The following is an 18099-nucleotide window of genomic DNA, read 5'->3' as shown; positions in this document are numbered from 1 at the left end:
GCACTCCATCTTCCCCCTGTGTTTCAATAAATACTTTGGTTACTTTATCCCAGTCCCCTCATCTGAGTCTGCTCTTGGGTTTCTCTGTTCCAGTCCATGTAACAGTACGATCAGTAAGGAGGCCGCTAAACGACTCCTGTCCCTCCGTCAAGGCCCCATAGTGTTGCTGAGATGGTATGTGAGTTCCGCACCCTCGCTGCTGAGAGCTGCAGAAATGGTAGGCCCTTCAGGGAGCATTCCAGAACGTGCTCACTGAGACCATCAAGAACGAGTTGGTGTCCAGGGATGAGCCTGATAGACTTGATGAACTCATCTCTCTCGCCATCGGCATCGACAACCGTCTCAGTGAGCATTGGAGGGAGAGAGTAGGTAGGGTTGCATGCACCATAACATCTGTTCAGCGCCTTGTTCTCCTTCTTCCTGCATCCCTTTCCAAGGCTCTTCCTGATCCTGAATCCATGCAGCTCGGCCAGGCCCGTCTCTCTCCAGAGGAGAGGCTGCGGTGAATCGGCGCTAGGAGCTGCTTATACTGTGGCCAGGTTGGTCACTTTGTCTCCACTTGTTCCCTGCGTCCAGCAAAAAAAGGGGGCTCGGCAGTAGTGGGGGATATACTGTTGAAACAAATCGCCTGCCCATCTTCCCCCAGACCCCTGCTTGAAGGCAACCTTGTCTGTCAGAGCCAGGCTTTTTCTGTATCTGCTCTCATCGACTCGAGTGCTGACGGGAGCTTCCTGAACCGAGGTGTTGGGCCTGGGCACTGTCCCACTCGAATCACCCCTTGATGCCAATGCTCTCAACGGACAGCTCCTCGCCCGTGTCTGTGAGAGAACCATCCCTGTCATCCCGCATCTCTCTGGAAACCACCAGGAAAATATCAGTTTCTACATAATCGACTGTTCTTACTCCCCCCTGGTTCTTCGCCATCCATGGTCAAGGCTACACAACCCAAAGATTGACTGGACCGCGGGGAAAGGTAACCACTTGGAGTTCATTTTGTCACTCTAATTGTCTACATTCTACCCTTCCCCCTCCCTGCCTTGTCTGTGCCCCAGTTCATTCCAGAACCTCTGGACCTGTCACCAGTTCCTCCAGAGTATCACGATCTAGCTCCTGTGTTCAGCAAGAACCACGCCCTGTCGCTGCCGCCTCATCGGCCGTACGACTGTCCCATTGACCTCCAGCCTGGAGCTCCTCTTCCCAGTAGCCGGTTATTTGACCTCTCTTGCTCCGAGCAAGAGGCTATGGAGAGGTACATCCAGGATTCTCTGGCTGCAGGACTCATCAAGCCATCTTCCTCCCCAGTGGGTGCTGGGTTTTTCTTTGTGAAAAGGAAGAATGGGACACTGAGGCCGTGCATAGACTTTCGTGGGCTGAATAAAATCACAGTAAAGAACAAGTACCCTTTGCCACTCATCAGCTCTGCTTTTGCCCCCCTCCATGGTGCCATGGTGTTTACCAAACTCGACCTTGTCCGCATAAGAGAGGGGGACGAGTGGAAGACTGCGTTCAACAAACTTCTGGGTCACTTTGAGTATTTGGTCATGCCCTTTGGTCTTACTAACGCCCCGGCTGTTTTCCAGAACCTAGTCAATGATGTGCTGAGGGATGTGATTGGATGCTTCGTTTTTGTCTATTTAGATGACTTCCTGATTATCCAAAGACCCTGAGGCTCACCAGCAACACGTTCGCCAAGTTCTTCAACGGCTGTTGGAGAATAAGCTTTTTGTTAAAGCTGAAAAATGTGAGTTCCATGCTGCCTCAGTGTCTTTCCTAGGTTATATTATTGCACAGGGACAGTTACGTATGGACCCCGTCAAGGTCATGGCAGTCACAGATTGGCTTGCGCCCTCCAACCTGAAGCAGCTACAGCGTTTCCTGGGGTTTGCACATTTTTACAGATGTTTCCTCTGCAACTACAGCCGTCTGGCTGCACCTCTCACCCCTCTCACCTCCACCCCATTCCACTGGACTCCTGAGGAAGAGGCAACATTCCTGGAACTCAATCGTCGCTTCACCTCCGGTCCATAGCCTGACCCAGGACTCCAGTTCATTGTGGAGGTGGACGCCTCTGACACCGGGGTAGGTGATGTTCTGTCTCAACGTTACCCTTCTGATCAGACGGTCCACCCATGTACATTCTTTTCCCGTAAGCTCTCACCTGCAGAGAGGAATTTTGACATCGGAAACCGGGAACTCCTGGCAGTTAAGCTGGCTCTTGAGGAATGGTGTCACTGACTGGAGGGCTCTGTCCCCCCTTTCATCGTGTGGAATGACCATAAAAACCTGTCCTACATCCAGACCGCCAAACATCTGAACTCCCGGAAAGCCAGGTGGGCCTTGTTCTTCGGTAGATTCAATTTCACACTCACTTATCGCCCCGGTTCAAAGAATACCAAGCCTGATGCCCTCTCCCGCCAGTTCACCACCGACAACACGGGTACCGAGACAGAAGCCATTGTGCCATCCACCTGCATCAATGCCGCCGTTGCCTGGGACATCGGGTCCCGTATCTCAGCCTGCTCAGTTTGTGCTCGGAACAAAACCTCCACTAAACCCACTTCAGGGCTGCTGCGTCCTCTTCCCATACCCAGTCGCCCCTGGTCACACATAGCTCTGGACTTCATCACTGGCCTTCCCCCATCTAACGGTAACTCCGTCATCCTCACCATTATTGACAGGTTTTCCGAAATGGCTCACTTCATTCCCCTCTCCAAGCTCCCGTTCTCCAGGGAGACTACGGACCTGCTAGTATCCCATGTGTTTCGTCTGGATGGCATTCCCACTGACATTGTTTCCGACAGGGGACCCCAGTTTACCTCCTAGGTATGGAGATCCTTCTGTTCAGCTCTTGGTATCAATGTCAGTCTTTCTTCTGGATATCACGCCCAGACCAATGGCCAGACCAAACGGGCCAACTAAGAGATGGAGACTGCCCTACTCTTCTTCATGCCTCCGACAGGACCCAGTCCCAAGCCAACCATTGCCGGGTCTCAGCCCCAGTCTACACCCCAGGTCAAAAGATATGGCTCTCACCAAAGGACTTGCCATTGAAGGTGGCATCGCAGAAACTTTCCTTCCCGATTCATTGGTCCCTTTGAAATTCACCGTGTCATTAACCCCTGTGCTGTGCGCCTAAAACTCCCAGCTTCTCTCAGGATCCATCATACCTTCCATGTATCCCTGATTAAAAACCTGTTAGGGACAGACGTTCCGCTAGCGGAACGCCTCACCAATATCCAATGGTATAGCGTGGCGCGAAATACAAATACCTCAAAAATGCAAAAACTTCAATTTCTCAAACATATGACTATTTTACACTATTTTAAAGACAAGACTCTCCTTTATCTAACCACATTGTCCGATTTCAAAAAAGGCTTTACAGCAAAAGAAAAACATTAGATTATGTCAGGAGAGTACCCAGCAAAAAATATTCACACAGCCATTTTCAAAGCAAGCATGTCACAAAAACCCAAACCACAGCTAAATGCAAGACTAACCTTTGATGATCTTCATCAGATGACACTCCTAGGACATTATGTTATACAATACATGCATGTTTTGTTCAATCAAGTTCATATTTATATCAAAAACCAGCTTTTTACATTAGCATGTGATGTTCAGAACTAGCATACCCATTGCAAACTTCTGGTGAATTTACTAAATTACTCACGATAAACGTTGACAAAAAACATAACAATTATTTTAAGAATTATAGATACAGAACTCCTTTATGCAATCGCGGTGTCAGATTTTAAAATAGCTTTTCGGTGAAAGCACATTTTGCAATATTCTGAGTACATAGCCCGGGCCATCATGGCTAGCTAATTTGACACCCACCAAGTTTGGCCCTCACCAAACTCAGATTTACTATAAGAAAAATTGGACTACCTTTGCTGTTCTTCGTCAGAATGCACTCCCAGGACTTCTACTTCAACAACAAATGTTGTTTTGGTTCGAAATAATCCATAGTTATATCCAAATAGCTCCGTTTTGTTCGTGCGTTCAAGTCACTATCCGAAGGGTGACGCGCCGGCGCATTTCGTGACAAAAAAATTCAAAATATTCCATTACCGTACTTCGAAGCATGTCAAACGCTGTTTAAAATCTATTTTTATGCTATTTTTCTCATAAAATAGCGATAATATTCCAACCGGGCGACGTTGTATTCATTCAAACACTGAAAGAAAAACATGGAGTCGTCTCGTGCACGCGCGCTCCAGTGTCATTGTTCTCAGCAGGACCACTCACAAAAACTCCTGCTGTTTTTCGCCCAGAGACTGGAGAGCTCTCATTCCACTTTCTGGCGCCTTAGAAAATGTCACGTTACAGCAGAGATGCTGTATTTTTGATAGAGATGCCCTAGATGGAGAACAAATTGTCAGACAGGCCACTTCCTGTATAGAATCTTCTCAGGTTTTGGCCTGCCATATGAGTTCTGTTATACTCACAGACACCATTCAAACAGTTTTAGAAACTTTAGAGTGTTTTCTATACAAATCTACTAATTATATGCATATTCTAGTTTCTGGGCAGGAGTAGTAACCAGATTAAATCGGGTATATTTTTTTATCCGGCCGTGAAAATACTGCCCTCTATCCCAAACAGGTTAAACCTGTCTGCTCCAGTCCCCTGTCTCCTCCTGCAGCAGTTCCTCCACCCCCTCAGTTCATCGATGACCATCCTGCCTAAACCATCTGCTGGCTTTTGGATGTGCACCATCAGGGTCGCGGCTGGCAGTACCTGGTGGACTGGGAAGGATATGAGCCGGAGGAGCGCTGCTGGGTGCCCCGCAGTCACATTCTGGACCCCTCCCTCTTACGTGATTTCTATACCTCACACCCAGATAAGTCTGGTCGGGTGCCAAGTGGCGCCCGTAGAGGGGGTGGGGTACTGTTACATCTGCTCCTGTCACACCCTCTACTGCTCAGCTGTGTCTCTTTGAACTGCCACCACTCCCCCAGTGCTCTCTCGCTCTCCCTCTGTGTGTGATTGTGTGGTCAGAGACAGGTGTGCTGGAGTCAGCAGATCCCCACCAGCTGCAACCTGTTCCATAATCAAGACCTCTACAAATATTCAGCCCTGCTACTTCCACACTGCCAGATCGTAATCTCTGCTCAGTCAGTCTACGGTTCTAGTCGTTTGTTACTATTTAGATCCTGTTGTGCCTGTTTTCCTTGCCTGACACAGTTTTCCTCTCCGTTACTGTTCTGCCTGCTCTGACTCCTGGTCCATCTCTCCAGTCCCACGTCTCCTCATCCTGCTACTTTGCCCTGGATTCCCCACTCTACTGCTCCCTTGGATTCCCCTCAGGACCTGCTTACCCTGTCCCAACCCCTCTCGCTCCAGCCTCAGCCTCCGCATCTGGTTTCTTGCAACCCGCCTGAGCTTCTCCTGGCCTGCTCTCCATCTTCCCCTTGTGTTCCAATAAATACCTTGGTTACTTCATCCCAGTCCCCTCGTCTGCTCTTGGGTTTCCCTGTTCCACTCCGTGTAACCTCCACATGCTACACTGTCAGGTTAGTCTACTTTAGTATGACGCTTAAAGCATGTGATAGAGATGTGCTGAGACCATAACTCATGGGTTGTGCACCAATTATAGCATAAACATAACACACCAGGCTGATGCCAATTATCTAAGCCTATACTGTATGTTTGACATTTAAAGTTTCTCTGTCTTGAGTTTTTGAAGACCCATTCCTGACAGTTGGGAGATTCAAACTAAACCTTTACTTCATAGTTCCCCCAGGGATAAAGTGAAGGTTAGCTTGCTGCTTCACAGCCATGATTACTGTATGACTTTACCTCATTGTGCATTCACTCTGTGGAAGAATTCTGTTTGTAAATGGAAGATCAACCTGCTGAATGACGTCTTTCAAATAGACTCAAGTCTGCACAAAGAACATGTATGAGCCAAAGCCAACAGGAACTGTAATTTGCATGTGGAATTCAAGATAAGCAGCTGAGTATGTACTGGAAATAAGAATAGTGTAAATAGTTATGTCTTGTAGAATCTACAACTTCATGTAAGTGTTTGTCAGCAAATTGTTAAACTAAATTGTTAAACTATTTATTTCAACACTTAAAGTGTTAGACTGTTTAATACTTATTTGTTTTAATACTTAAAAGTGTTCAAATAAATGAATGAGGATCGGTAACTATGTGTGGGAGTTATTCTTTTACAATCAAGCAAATTGTTGCCACTTTGTCCTGCAGTGTAGAACCTATTTAGCAGTGTTTTCACCAAAGAGGTACATACATTCCTACCTGGCTAATGTTGTATCAAAAACCTGTGCCTCATAATCACAGAGGATTTCTACAGTCTGAGACCTACCAAGAAAATGTTTTAGCCTTCTAATTAAAATCCCATTTAATTTATTTTGGCAAGGATAATGTTCAGTCATAATGTTTTCAGCAGTTGCCTTTATTCTGGGTTTTTCTTTTAAAATATTGCCTGGCACAGTTACACTTCAGTTACACCCAGTTTAGATAGCCCCATTAATGAAAACATAAATCGGATAAAAATACATATATCCCTATGTAGGTTTTTTCTTCATTTGTTGTATAATGTTTTTCATTAGAATGGGTACTGTTGTAGTCTGACATTCACTAAAATGAGCAAGGAGACAGTGAGAAAGTGTAATTACCCTTTAGGGAATCTCTCTAATGGACCCCTCACAGTGTCGACCCATACTGCACCTCTTACACTCTCAGCCCCACTTTACAGTAAGACAGGGCTGAAGAAAATATCTCCACACCCCATCATTTCTGTTTTCCCTTTTTTTCAATTTTCACAGCATTTAAATTTCAGTCCTCAATTCATAATAGTAGTATGCTGATATGAATATAAATAAATACAAATTATTTAAATGTAATTTGAAATCACCTTGCCCTTAGGACTAGCCAGCAGTGTTTTTTACAATAGCACAGACCATGTACTGAGATTTTTTTTTTAACAGTGCACTTAGTCTCAAAGTGCTGTTTTTGTCTTAGTATAATTACCATTACAAATCATCAGGGGAAACTAAATCAGTTCATGTAAAGAGACAGTACAAACATGTCCAAAAACACCAACAAAAGGCATTGTTTCTGAGTATTCAGTAGTCCACTGACCTGGGGTTGAAATACTATTTAGGGTATTTCAATTACTTTCAAAGATATTTCAGAGTAAGTACAGTATTTGGATATTTCATTTAGAATACAAGTAGTTGAGTATTGGAATGTATTTGGAAATACATTTGGAAAGTATAGGCATGTACACTGAGTGTATAAAACGTTAGGAACACCTGATGTTTCCATGACAGACTAACCAGGGAAATCCAGGTTAAAACTATGATCCCTTATTGATGTCACCTGTTAAATCCACATTAATCAGTGTGGATGAAGGGGAGGAGACGGGTTAAACAAGGATTGTTAAGCCATGAGACATTTGAGACATGGATTGTTATGTGTGCCATTCAGAGGGTGAATGGGCAAGAAAATATTTATGTGCCTTTGTACAGGGTACGGTTTTCTTGCTCAACTATTTCCTGTGTGTATCAAGAATGGTCAAAGGACATCCAGCCAACGGCAGGCCAGTGGTCGAAAATGGGTCATTGATGAAAAAAGGCAAAGGAGACTGACATGAGTTGTGCAGAGCAACAGACGGGCTACAGTTAGTCAACTGAGTGTCTAGTTTGAGAAACAGAAGCCTCACAAGTCCTCAACTGGCAGCTTCATTAAATAGTACCCGCAAAACACCAGTTTCAACGTCAACAGTGAAGAGGCGACTCTGGGATGCTGGCCTTCTAGGCAGAGTTGCAAAGAAAAAGCCATATCTCAGACTGGCCAATAAAAATAAAAGATTAAGATGGGCAAAAGAACACAGACACTGGACAGAGGAACTCTGCCAAGAAGGCCAGCATCCCGGTGTCGCCTCTTCACTGTTGACGTTGAGACTGGTATTTTGCGGGTACTATTTAATGAAGCTGCCAGTTGAGGACTTGTGAGGCTTCTGTTTCTCAAACTAGACACTATAATGTACTTGTCCTCTTGCTCAGTTGCGCACTGGGGCCTCCCACTCCACTTTCTATTCTGGTTAGGGCCAGATTGTGCTGTTCTGTGAAGGGAGTACTACACAGCGATGTACAAGATCTTGAGTTTCTTGGCAATTTCTCGCATGGAATAGTCTTCATTTCTCAGAACAACAATAGATTGACGAGTTTCAGAAGTCAATTCTTTGTGTCTGGCCATTTTGAGCCTGTAATCGAACCCACAAATGCTGATGCTCCAGATACCCAACTAGTCTAAAGAAGGCCAGTTTTATTGTTTCTTTAATCAGAACAACAGTTTTTAGCTGTTCTAACATAATTGCAAAAGGGTTTTCTAAATAAAAATATGCCTTTTAAAATGATAAACTTGGATTAGCTAACATGGTTGCTGATAATGGGCCTCTGTATGCCTATGTAGATATTCCATAAAAAGTTTGCTGTTCCCAGCTACAATAGTCATTTACAACATTAACAATGTCTACACTGTATTTCTGATCAATTTGATGTTATTTTAATGTACAAAAAATGGCTAAGTGACCCCAAACTTTGAACGGTAGTGTATATGAAGTCTGGTATGACGTTTGCAGTTCTATTGCTTTTAATCTTTGTTATTATTTTGTCACCATTTATTAAACTTGTGGGTCTTTAAATCAGCAGGGGACTCTCCAGATTTTCCTGGTTTTAATTTAACTGAAATAACTGTTTGATACATGGAACAAGGAAGTACTGAATTGAGTGACGTGTTGTCATATGCTACTTTGTCCCAAATTATTGAATAGAATTCTATGGGAAAGCCATCCATTCCTGGTGCTTTTCTCCATGCAACTGTTTTAACAGCGTCTAATATTTCTTCTTGGGTGATCTCTGTTTTTAGTCATAATTTTTGTCTGCTGATAATTGCTTTAGAGTTGTTGAGTCTAAGAAGGCTATAGGAACCATCTGTTGTTAAACTGTTGTTTAATTCTGATTTATATACATTTTCATAGAAGCTTTTAAAATTGTCATTGTGTTGTTGTTTCTAATTACCGCTTTGTATCTTTATCTTTTAAAATTATTACTGGTTTAGCATGTACTGTATTTGTTTTGTGAGAGCTGCAAGATATTTATCAGGTTTATTTGCCACACTCAGAGTATTTTAAAATATGAAATATTTAAACACCCCATGCATTTGAACCCAGGTCTTCTAGTGGTATTTTAAATAATATATTTGTAAATAAGTATTTGAAAATAGTTCTGGCTATTTCTAGGAAGTTATTTGAAAATACTTTCAAACACTTTCAAATACTTCAAATACCACAGTGTGGTCCACTGCCCCCTTCTCCCATTATCGAATATTCTTAACTACTTTTTCTCTTTCCTTCCCTCTCTCTCTCTCTCTCTCTCTCTCTCTCTCGCTCCCCCTCCTTCTTTCTCAGGTTTAATCGTGGGCTCCCTTACCGTGTGCTGGCTGCCCAACCAGGTGCGTCGCCTGATGACCGCCGCCGTGCCCAAGTCCAGCTGGACCATGTCCTACTTCCGCAACTATGTGGTGCTGCACCCTGTGGCTGACACCTTCTTCTACCTTAGTTCCGTGCTCAACCCCTTCCTGTACAACCTCTCTTCCCGCCAGTTCCGCCAGGTCTTCGTCCAGGTGCTACGCTGCCGCCTCACCATCGAGCACGTAAACAAACGGACTCTGAGGAACTTCGAGGCCAACTCGGCCCGCTCACTGCGGCCGCTGCTAAAGTCACTGCGTCGTGGCGGTGGCAGCAGGTCTACTCAGACTCAGAGCAAGGAGTTCAAGATGCCTACGTTCACTACCTTCCATAGTCCTAAGGACACTCCCCCTCCTAGCCCTGAGGAGGCCCTCCCCACAACCGATGAATCACTTTCAATTTCAGTCCGAAAGGGAAACAACCCTGAAGAGACTGAAATATAAGTTTATTAAAATACATGTATGACAAGAGTTGTTTTGACTTATGCTCTAACATGCTTCTTGGCTGAGGTTATTGAAGTAGGGTTGACGTTGTGAGTCAATGCAGTCCAGAATGACTTCTAGGTAACTTTGAAAGATGAATCAAAAGAGAGACACTTAGCTGTGTTCAGTATTACAGTATTCAATTAATTGGAGAGGGATACAGGGTGTCATCCAACGCAGACTTCAACAATCTGCCACAAGCTAAATTGTCAGAGAGGTGCCTCTACAGACATAATATGTGATGAGTCTTAACATACAGTAATACATCCAGTCAAAGAACAGTCAGGACATTTTTACTAATTTCATCTCATACTGTACATTGTAATAACTGGAACATTGGAAAAGCTTGGTATTTGAACAGTGTTAATTACAGTGATTTGTTTCCATTACATGAGATTACACTTCTCTTGGCCATACTGTAGCTCGTATTATCACAGTCACTTAAGATGCCACTGAAAACTAAGCTCAACATTGTTCATCATGACATGGTGTCTGCATTGTACATTGTGTCCAAAGTATACTTTTCCATTCATTTGTATGGCATCCACTGACAGAGTTGACCACTTCCTAAATTGGACCCAGTGCATATGATTTGATCTCAAGACAAATGTAATTTATGTTTCATCACTACAGTACCTGCATCATTATTTTAATATTAAAAATGGTCACTTACTCTGTTGTGTTATTTGTGTTTTTCTTCATCTTATGTCTCTGTACACCATTTCATCTACTGTACAAATATACCTCATCCTGTTCATCTACAAATGTACATATTACCTTCTAGTGCCCTCAGTTGGCCAGTCAACAGCTATGTTTCCATTAACTTGTCCAGTGATTTTTTTTTGTTGACATTTAGAAAGTTTGCATAGAAAATACGTGACAATTGCCTGTTACGGTGCGTTTCCAATTAACTATCTTGTGTCAATAAAAACAGCTGTACATAGTGACGTCACACCTAAAAACCTTTTTTTTTTGCAAAAACCTACAGTGTCGAATAAAATGTGGTTTAAGTGTTTCTATTACCCATTTAGGCAAATAGCGCATTAAATAATTTGGCGACAGCCTGTATGCCCTCCCACCTATCTGTTTCATTTCTCAGGTAGGCTTGCAAAAGTCAGCAGCATTGATAAAATGAAGTCATTTACTAATATTTGCCATATTATAATAACTATCATGTGCCAACGTGTTTCCACCATCCGTGTCATGGTGAAACTTACACTCCTGTAGATCTGAAATAATTGGATGGTAAAACTTGCCAGCAAGGCAAGAAAAGCAAGGCAAAGCAATTCAGGCCTTTGTGAAAGTCAGGACAATCCTTGTCCTGCAAAGAAACATTAATTTTATAGTATATATATATATATTCACTGCTCAAAAAAATAAAGGGAACACTTAAACAACACAATGTTAGAGGTCAATCAATTGCAAGAAAATGAGCTTTAAAACTGCAAAATGTTCTTTTCACCCCATGACAAAATGTGCAGAGTTGCAGGAAATAAGCTTTAACCCTGAAAAATTGTCTCCACCAACAAGAGGGGTGTGAACAGTTTGTGTCATGAACAGTGCTTGTGCCCATAGAAATAGATGCAACGTGCACAACGAGGCGCCGGATGTTCCCCAATGCTGGAAAGGAGATACCTAGTCAGTTGTACAACTGAATACCTTCAACTGAAATGTGTCTTCCACATGGTCTTCCCTGTGGCTCAGTTGGTAGAGCATGGGGTTTGCAATGGCAGCATGGTGTGTGCAACGCCAGGGTTGTGGGTTTGATTCCCACGGGGGGCCAGTACAAAACAAAATGCATGAAATGAAATGTATGTATTGACTAGTGTAAGTCGCTCTGGATAAGAGCGTCTGCTAAATAACTAAAATGTAAATGTAACAATGTAACTCCAAGTCAATCACACTTCTGTGAAATCAAACTGCCCACTTAGGAAGCAACACTGATTGACAATCAATTTCACATGCTGTTGTGCAAATGGAATAGACAACAGGTGGAAATTATAGGCAATTAGCAAGACACCCCCAATAAAGGAGTGGTTCTGCAGGTGGGGACCACAGACCAGTTCTCAGTTCCTATGCTTCCTGGCTGATGTTTTGGTCACTTTTGAATGCTGGCGGTACTTTCACTCTAGTGGTAGCATGAGACGGAGTCTACAACCCACACAAGTGGCTCAGGTAGTGCAGCTCATCCAGGATGGCACATCAATGCGAGCTGTGGCAAGAAGGTTTGCTGTGTCTGTCAGCGTAGTGTCCAGAGCATGGAGGAGCTACCAGGAGACAGGCCAGTACAGCAGGAGACGTGGAGGAGGCCGTAGGAGGGCAACAACCTAGCAGCAGGACCGCTACCTCCGCCTTTGTGCAAGGAGGAGCACTGTCAGAGCCCTGCAAAATGACCTCCAGCAGGCCACAAATGTGCATGTGTCTGCTCAAACGGTCAGAAACAGACTCCATGAGGGTGGTATGAGGGCCCGACGTCCACAGGTGGGGGTTGTGCTTACAGCCCAACACCGTGCAGGACGTTTGGCATTTGCCAGAGAACACCAAGATTGGCAAATTCGCCACTGGCACCCTGTGCTCTTCATAGATGAAAGCAGGTTCACACTGAGCACATGTGACAGACGTGACAGAGTCTGGAGACGCCGTGGAGAACGTTCTGCTGCCTGCAACATCCTCCAGCATGACCGGTTTGGCGGTGGGTCAGTCATGGTGTGGGGTGGCATTTCTTTGGGGGGCCGCACAGCCCTCCATGTGTTCGCCAGAGGTAGCCTGACTGCCATTAGGTACCGAGATGAGATCCTCAGACCCCTTGTGAGACCATATGCTGGTGCGGTTGGCCCTGGGTTCCTCCTAATGCAAGACAATGCTAGACCTCATGTGGCTGGAGTGTGTCAGCAGTTCCCGCAAGAGGAAGGCATTGATGCTATGGACTGGCCCGCCCGTTCCCCAGACCTGAATCCAATTGAGCACATCTGGGACATCATGTCTCGCTCCATCCACCAACGCCACGTTGCACCACAGACTGTCCAGGAGTTGGCGGATGTTTTAGTCCAGGTCTGGGAGGAGATCCCTCAGGAGACCATCCGCCACCTCATCAGGAGCATGCCCAGGCGTTGTAGGGAGGTCATACAGGCACGCGGAGGCCACACACACTACTGAGCCTCATTTTGACTTGTTTTAAGGACATTACATCAAAGTTGGATCAGCCTGTAGTGTGGTTTTCCACTTTAATTTTGAGTGTGACTCCAAATCCAGACCTCCATGGGTTGATAAATTGGATTTCCATTGATTACTTTTGTGTGATTTTGTTGTCAGCACATTCAACTATGTAAAGAAAAAGTATTTAATAAGATTATTTCTTTCATTCAGATCTAGGATGTGTTGTTTAAGTGTTCCCTTTATTTTTTTGAGCAGTATATTTTTATTGCAAGCAGTTGGCATTTAGAATTAAACGTGGATTGGAGATTGAAAGTTATGTGATGGCATCATGTGCCCAGCATACAGTACCAGTCAAAAGTTTGGACACACCTACTAGTTCAAGGGTTTTTCTTTATTTTTACTATTTTACACATTGTAGAATAATAGTGAATACATCAAACTATGAAATAACACATATGGAATCATGATCTAACCAAAAAAGTGTTAAACAAATCAAAATATATTTTATATTTGAGATTCTTCAAAGTAGCCACCCTTTGCCTTTATGACAGCTTTGCACACGCTTGGCATTCTCTCAACCAGCTTCACCTGGAATGCTTTTCCAACAGTCTTGAAGTCTTGAAGGAGCTCCCACATATGCTGAGCCCCTTTTGGCTGCTTTTCCTTCACTCCATGGTGCAACTCATCCCAAACCATCTCAATTGGGTTGAGGTCGGGTGATTGTGGAGGCCTGGTCATCTGATGTAGCACTCCATCACTCTCCTTCTTGGTCAAATAGCCCTTACACAGCCTGGAAGTGTGTTGGGTCATTGTCCTGTTGAAAAATAAATGATAGTCTCACTAAGCGCAAACCAGATGGGATGGTGTATCGCTGCAGAATGCTGTGGTAGCCATGCTGGTTAAGTGTGCCTTGAATTCTAAATAAATCACTGACAGTGTAACCAGCAAAGCAACCCCACGCCATCACACCACCTCCTCTATGCTCCACGGTGGGAACCACAAATGCGGAGATCATCCGTTCACCTACTCTGCGTCTCACAAAGACAGTGGATGAGTCTGAAAATCGCAAATTTGGAGTCATCAGACCAAAGGATAGATTTCCACCAGTCTAATGTCCATTTCTCATGTTTCTTGGCCCAAGCAAGTCTCTTCTTCTTATTGGTGTCCTTTAGTAGTGGTTTCTTTGCAGCAATTTGACCATGAAGGCCTGATTCACACAGTTTCCTCTGAACAGTTGATGTTGAGATGCGTCTGTTACTTGAACTCTGTGAAGCATTTCTTTGGGATGCAATTTCTGATGCTGGTAACTCTAATGAACTTATCCTCTGTAGCAGAAGTACAGTGAGGGAAAAAAGTATTTGATCCCCTGCTGATTTTGTACGTTTGCCCACTGACAAAGAAATAATCAGTCTATAATTTTAATGGTAGGTTTATTTGAACAGTGAGAGACAGAATAACAACAAATAAATCCAGAAAAACGCATGTCAAAAATGTTATAAAATGATTTTCATTATAATGAGGGAAATAAGTATTTGACCCCTCTGCAAAACATGACTTAGTACTTGGTGGCAAAACCCTTTTGGCAATCACAGAGATCAGACGTTTCTTGTAGTTGGCCAGCAGGTTTGCACACATCTGAGGAGGGATTTTGTCCCACTCTTCTTTGCAGATTTTCTCCAAGTCATTAAGGTTTCGAGGCTGACGTTTGGCAACTCGAACCTTCAGCTGCCTCCACAAATTTTCTATGGGATTAAGGTCTGGAGACTGGCTAGGCCACTCCAGGACCTTAATGTGCTTCTTCTTGAGCCACTCCTTTGTTGCCTTGGCCGTGTGTTTTGGGTCTTTGTCATGCTGGAATACCCATCCACGAACCATTTTCAACACCCTGGCTGAGGGAATGAGGTTCTCACCCAAGATTTGACGGTACATGGCCCCGTCCATCGTCCCTTTGATGCGGTGAAGTTGACCTGTCCCCTTAGCAGAAAAACACCCCCAAAGCATAATGTTTCCACCTCCATGTTTGACGGTGGGGATGGTGTTCTTGGGATCATAGGCAGCATTCCTCCTCCTCCAAACACGGCGAGTTGAGTTGATGCCAAAGAGCTCCATTTTGGTCTCATCTGACCACAACATTTTCACCCAGTTGTCCTCTGAATCATTCAGATGTTCATTGGAAAACTTCAGACGGGCATGTATATGTGCTTTCTTGAGCAGGGGGACCTTGCGGGCGCTGCAGGATTTCAGTCCTTCACAGCGTAGTGTGTTATCAATTGTTTTCTTGGTGACTATGGTCCCAGCTGCCTTGAGCTCATTGACAAGATCCTCCCGTGTAGTTCTGGGCTGATTCCTCACCGTTCGCATGATCATTGCAACTCCACGAGGTGAGATCTTGCATGGAGCCCCAGGTCGAGGGAGATTGACAGTTCTTCTGTGTTTCTTCCATTTGCGAATAATCGCACCAACTGTTGTCACCTTCTCACCAAGCTGCTTGGCGATGCTCTTGTAGCCCATTCCAGCCTACAATCTTGTCCCTGACATCCTTGGAGAGCTCTTTGGTCTTGGCCATGGTGGAGAGTTTGGAATCTGACTGATTGATTGATTCTGTGGACAGGTGTCTTTTATACAGGTAACAAGCTGAGATTAGGAGCACTCCCTTTAAGAGTGTGCTCCTAATCTCAGCTCGTTACCTGTATAAAAGACACCTGGGAGCCAGAAATCTTTCTGATTGAGAGGGGGTCAAATACTTATTTCCCTCATTAAAATGCAAATCAATTTTTTACATTTTTGACATGCGTTTTTCTGGTTTTTTTGTTGTTATTCTGTCTCTCACTGTTCAAATAAACATACCATTAAAATTATAGACTGTCAGTGGGCAAACGTACAAAATCACCAGGGGATCAAATACTTTTTTCCCTCACTGTAACTCGTTCTTCCTTTCCTGTGGCAGTCCTCATGAGAGCCAGTTTCATCATAGCGCTTGATGGTTTTTGCGACTGCACTTGAAGAAACTTTCAAAGTTCTTGACATTTTCCGTATTGACTGACCTTCATGTCTTAAAGTAACGATGGACTGTTGTTTCTCTTTGCTTATTGGAGATGTTCTTGCCATAATATGGACGTGGGCTTTTACCAAATAGGGCTATCTTCTGTATACCAACTATACCTTGTCACAACACAACTGATTGGCTCAAACACATTAAGAAGGAAAGAAATTCCACAAATTAACTTTTAACAAGGCACACCTGTTAATTGAAATGCAATCCAGGTGACTACCTCGTGAAGCTGTTGAGAGAATGCCAAGAGGGTGCGAAAAGCTGACATCAAGGCAAAGGGTGGCTACTTTGAAGAATCTCAAATTTAAGATATATATTGATTTGTTTAACACTTTTTTGGTTACTACATGATTCTATATGTGTTATTTCATAGTTTTGATGTGTCCACTATTATTCTACAATGTAGAAAATAGTAAAAATAAAGAAATATCCTGGAATGAGTAGGTCTGTCCAAACTTTTGACTCGTCCCTTCAAAATTATTTGGCAATCAGCATTTATTCCAAAAATACTGTTTCCACCATCATTGTAGCAATAAGGAATGTTCAGCAAAAGTAAAATCCACCCCTGTCAAATGGATAAAAATGTTGTCGATATATATCTTCCGTTTCCATTACACATAGCTTGCTTTTGTCAAATAAACCTGGGTCATTGGTTAACCTGCCTATTGTCTATCAAACATGTGGTGCACCTGACTCACTCTATAAACATATTTGTCAGGATCAGTACCTCATTTCAGTCAATGTCTTTAGACCTTAAGTCACTGTCCATATTAGGACATCTTCTAAATGCAGTGTCCATGTTAGGACAGTGTCACACATCCATTGAAGATATGGACACCGTACAGGCTGGAGAACCTTTCACTGAAACACAGGCTGAGTCCAAAACCTGGACCACAGTCTTGATGAGACCAAACCAGCCAATCATAGGCTCTGTCAGCAGAAAATGGAGGATGGGTGCAGGAGGAAGGGAATAAACATGAGGGAGAGGCTGTGTAGTGGGATTAGAGATGAGGCAGCAGAGGGAACTCTTTTTCTGGAACTCTGTTTCTTCTGACGCGGTCCATTACAGAGGGGTGTGTTGCAGCAGCTGATGCACACTGAGTTGAGTTTCCCCGTGCAGAACTGCTGGTAGCCAGAGGAGGCGATGAGGCAGGCACCAGACGAGGCGCAGGACTTGCGGTAGTGTTTTCCTGGAACAAGGACGGAAACATCGCCATTAGATACTGTATGCCAAGATACTTATAACACACCTCTGAGCTAAGCTGAGCTGTACTACACTGTGGGCTTGGTCAGCCATCCACCATAGTTGCTGGAACCGGGCTGGTCAGGACAATGTGAAAATAAAATACAGTTTGAATCAGGCAACAGTCTGTGTGATTGTTTATGGAAAGCAAATCTACGCATAAAATGTGTGGATTATCAGAGGAGTTAGAGGAGGACTAATAATGAATACATTTTAATAAATTGTAATAAATTGTAATACAGTGCACAGACAAGTTATTAGATCTGTTGTTAGACATGAAGGAACATTTGGAAAATCACCCATCAATCGATTTCTCGATTTCTATATACAGTATGTGGCATAACTAAAACATTTATCCAGGGTTCGGGCACTCCAACTAGACGGTGTGGTCAAGGTGAGGCTTCTTTACTAATTCAGTGATCCATAGTGAATCTACAATCTGTGTCTTCAAAAAGAAAACCAATTCTCACGTAATGGAGTCAGGTACAGTATGCCCTCTTCAGTACCTTGTTACCAAACGCTCAATAGCAGAAAGTGGTCCTCCTGACTCACAGAAGATGCATTAGTCATCATTCTGAGATAACAGTCAGTCCATGAAAATTACAATTACAAGGTATGCACCAATAATCACCTGGATGGCTATGTATTCGTATGCCTTCGAGTT

At 43.8% G+C, this 18099-nt stretch overlaps 2 protein-coding genes across 2 annotated transcripts in view; one reads left to right on the top strand and one right to left on the bottom strand.

Annotated features, from left to right (window-relative positions):
• Positions 1-10657, top strand: part of LOC106586109 (G-protein coupled receptor 39) — a 63642-nt gene extending 52985 nt beyond the window's left edge. Inside the window, exon 3 of the mRNA XM_014172979.3 lies at positions 9443-10657. Within this exon, the coding sequence (XP_014028454.1) occupies positions 9443-9945 (503 nt within the window). The 3' untranslated portion in view covers positions 9946-10657. The remainder of the gene's footprint in view (positions 1-9442) is intronic.
• A 6468-nt stretch (positions 10658-17125) lies between these two features.
• The window catches only part of LOC106586087 (ly6/PLAUR domain-containing protein 1-like), a 33746-nt gene continuing 32772 nt past the window's right edge, over positions 17126-18099 (bottom strand). Inside the window, exon 3 of the mRNA XM_082969262.1 lies at positions 17126-17382. Within this exon, the coding sequence (XP_082825388.1) occupies positions 17126-17382 (257 nt within the window). The remainder of the gene's footprint in view (positions 17383-18099) is intronic.

Source organism: Salmo salar, chromosome 25 (genome assembly GCF_965601325.2).
Source record: "Salmo salar chromosome 25, fSalSal1, whole genome shotgun sequence".
Lineage (NCBI taxonomy): Eukaryota > Metazoa > Chordata > Actinopteri > Salmoniformes > Salmonidae > Salmo > Salmo salar.
The sequence above is the reverse complement of the archived record's forward strand: the minus strand, read 5'-3'. Positions and strand labels throughout refer to the sequence as shown.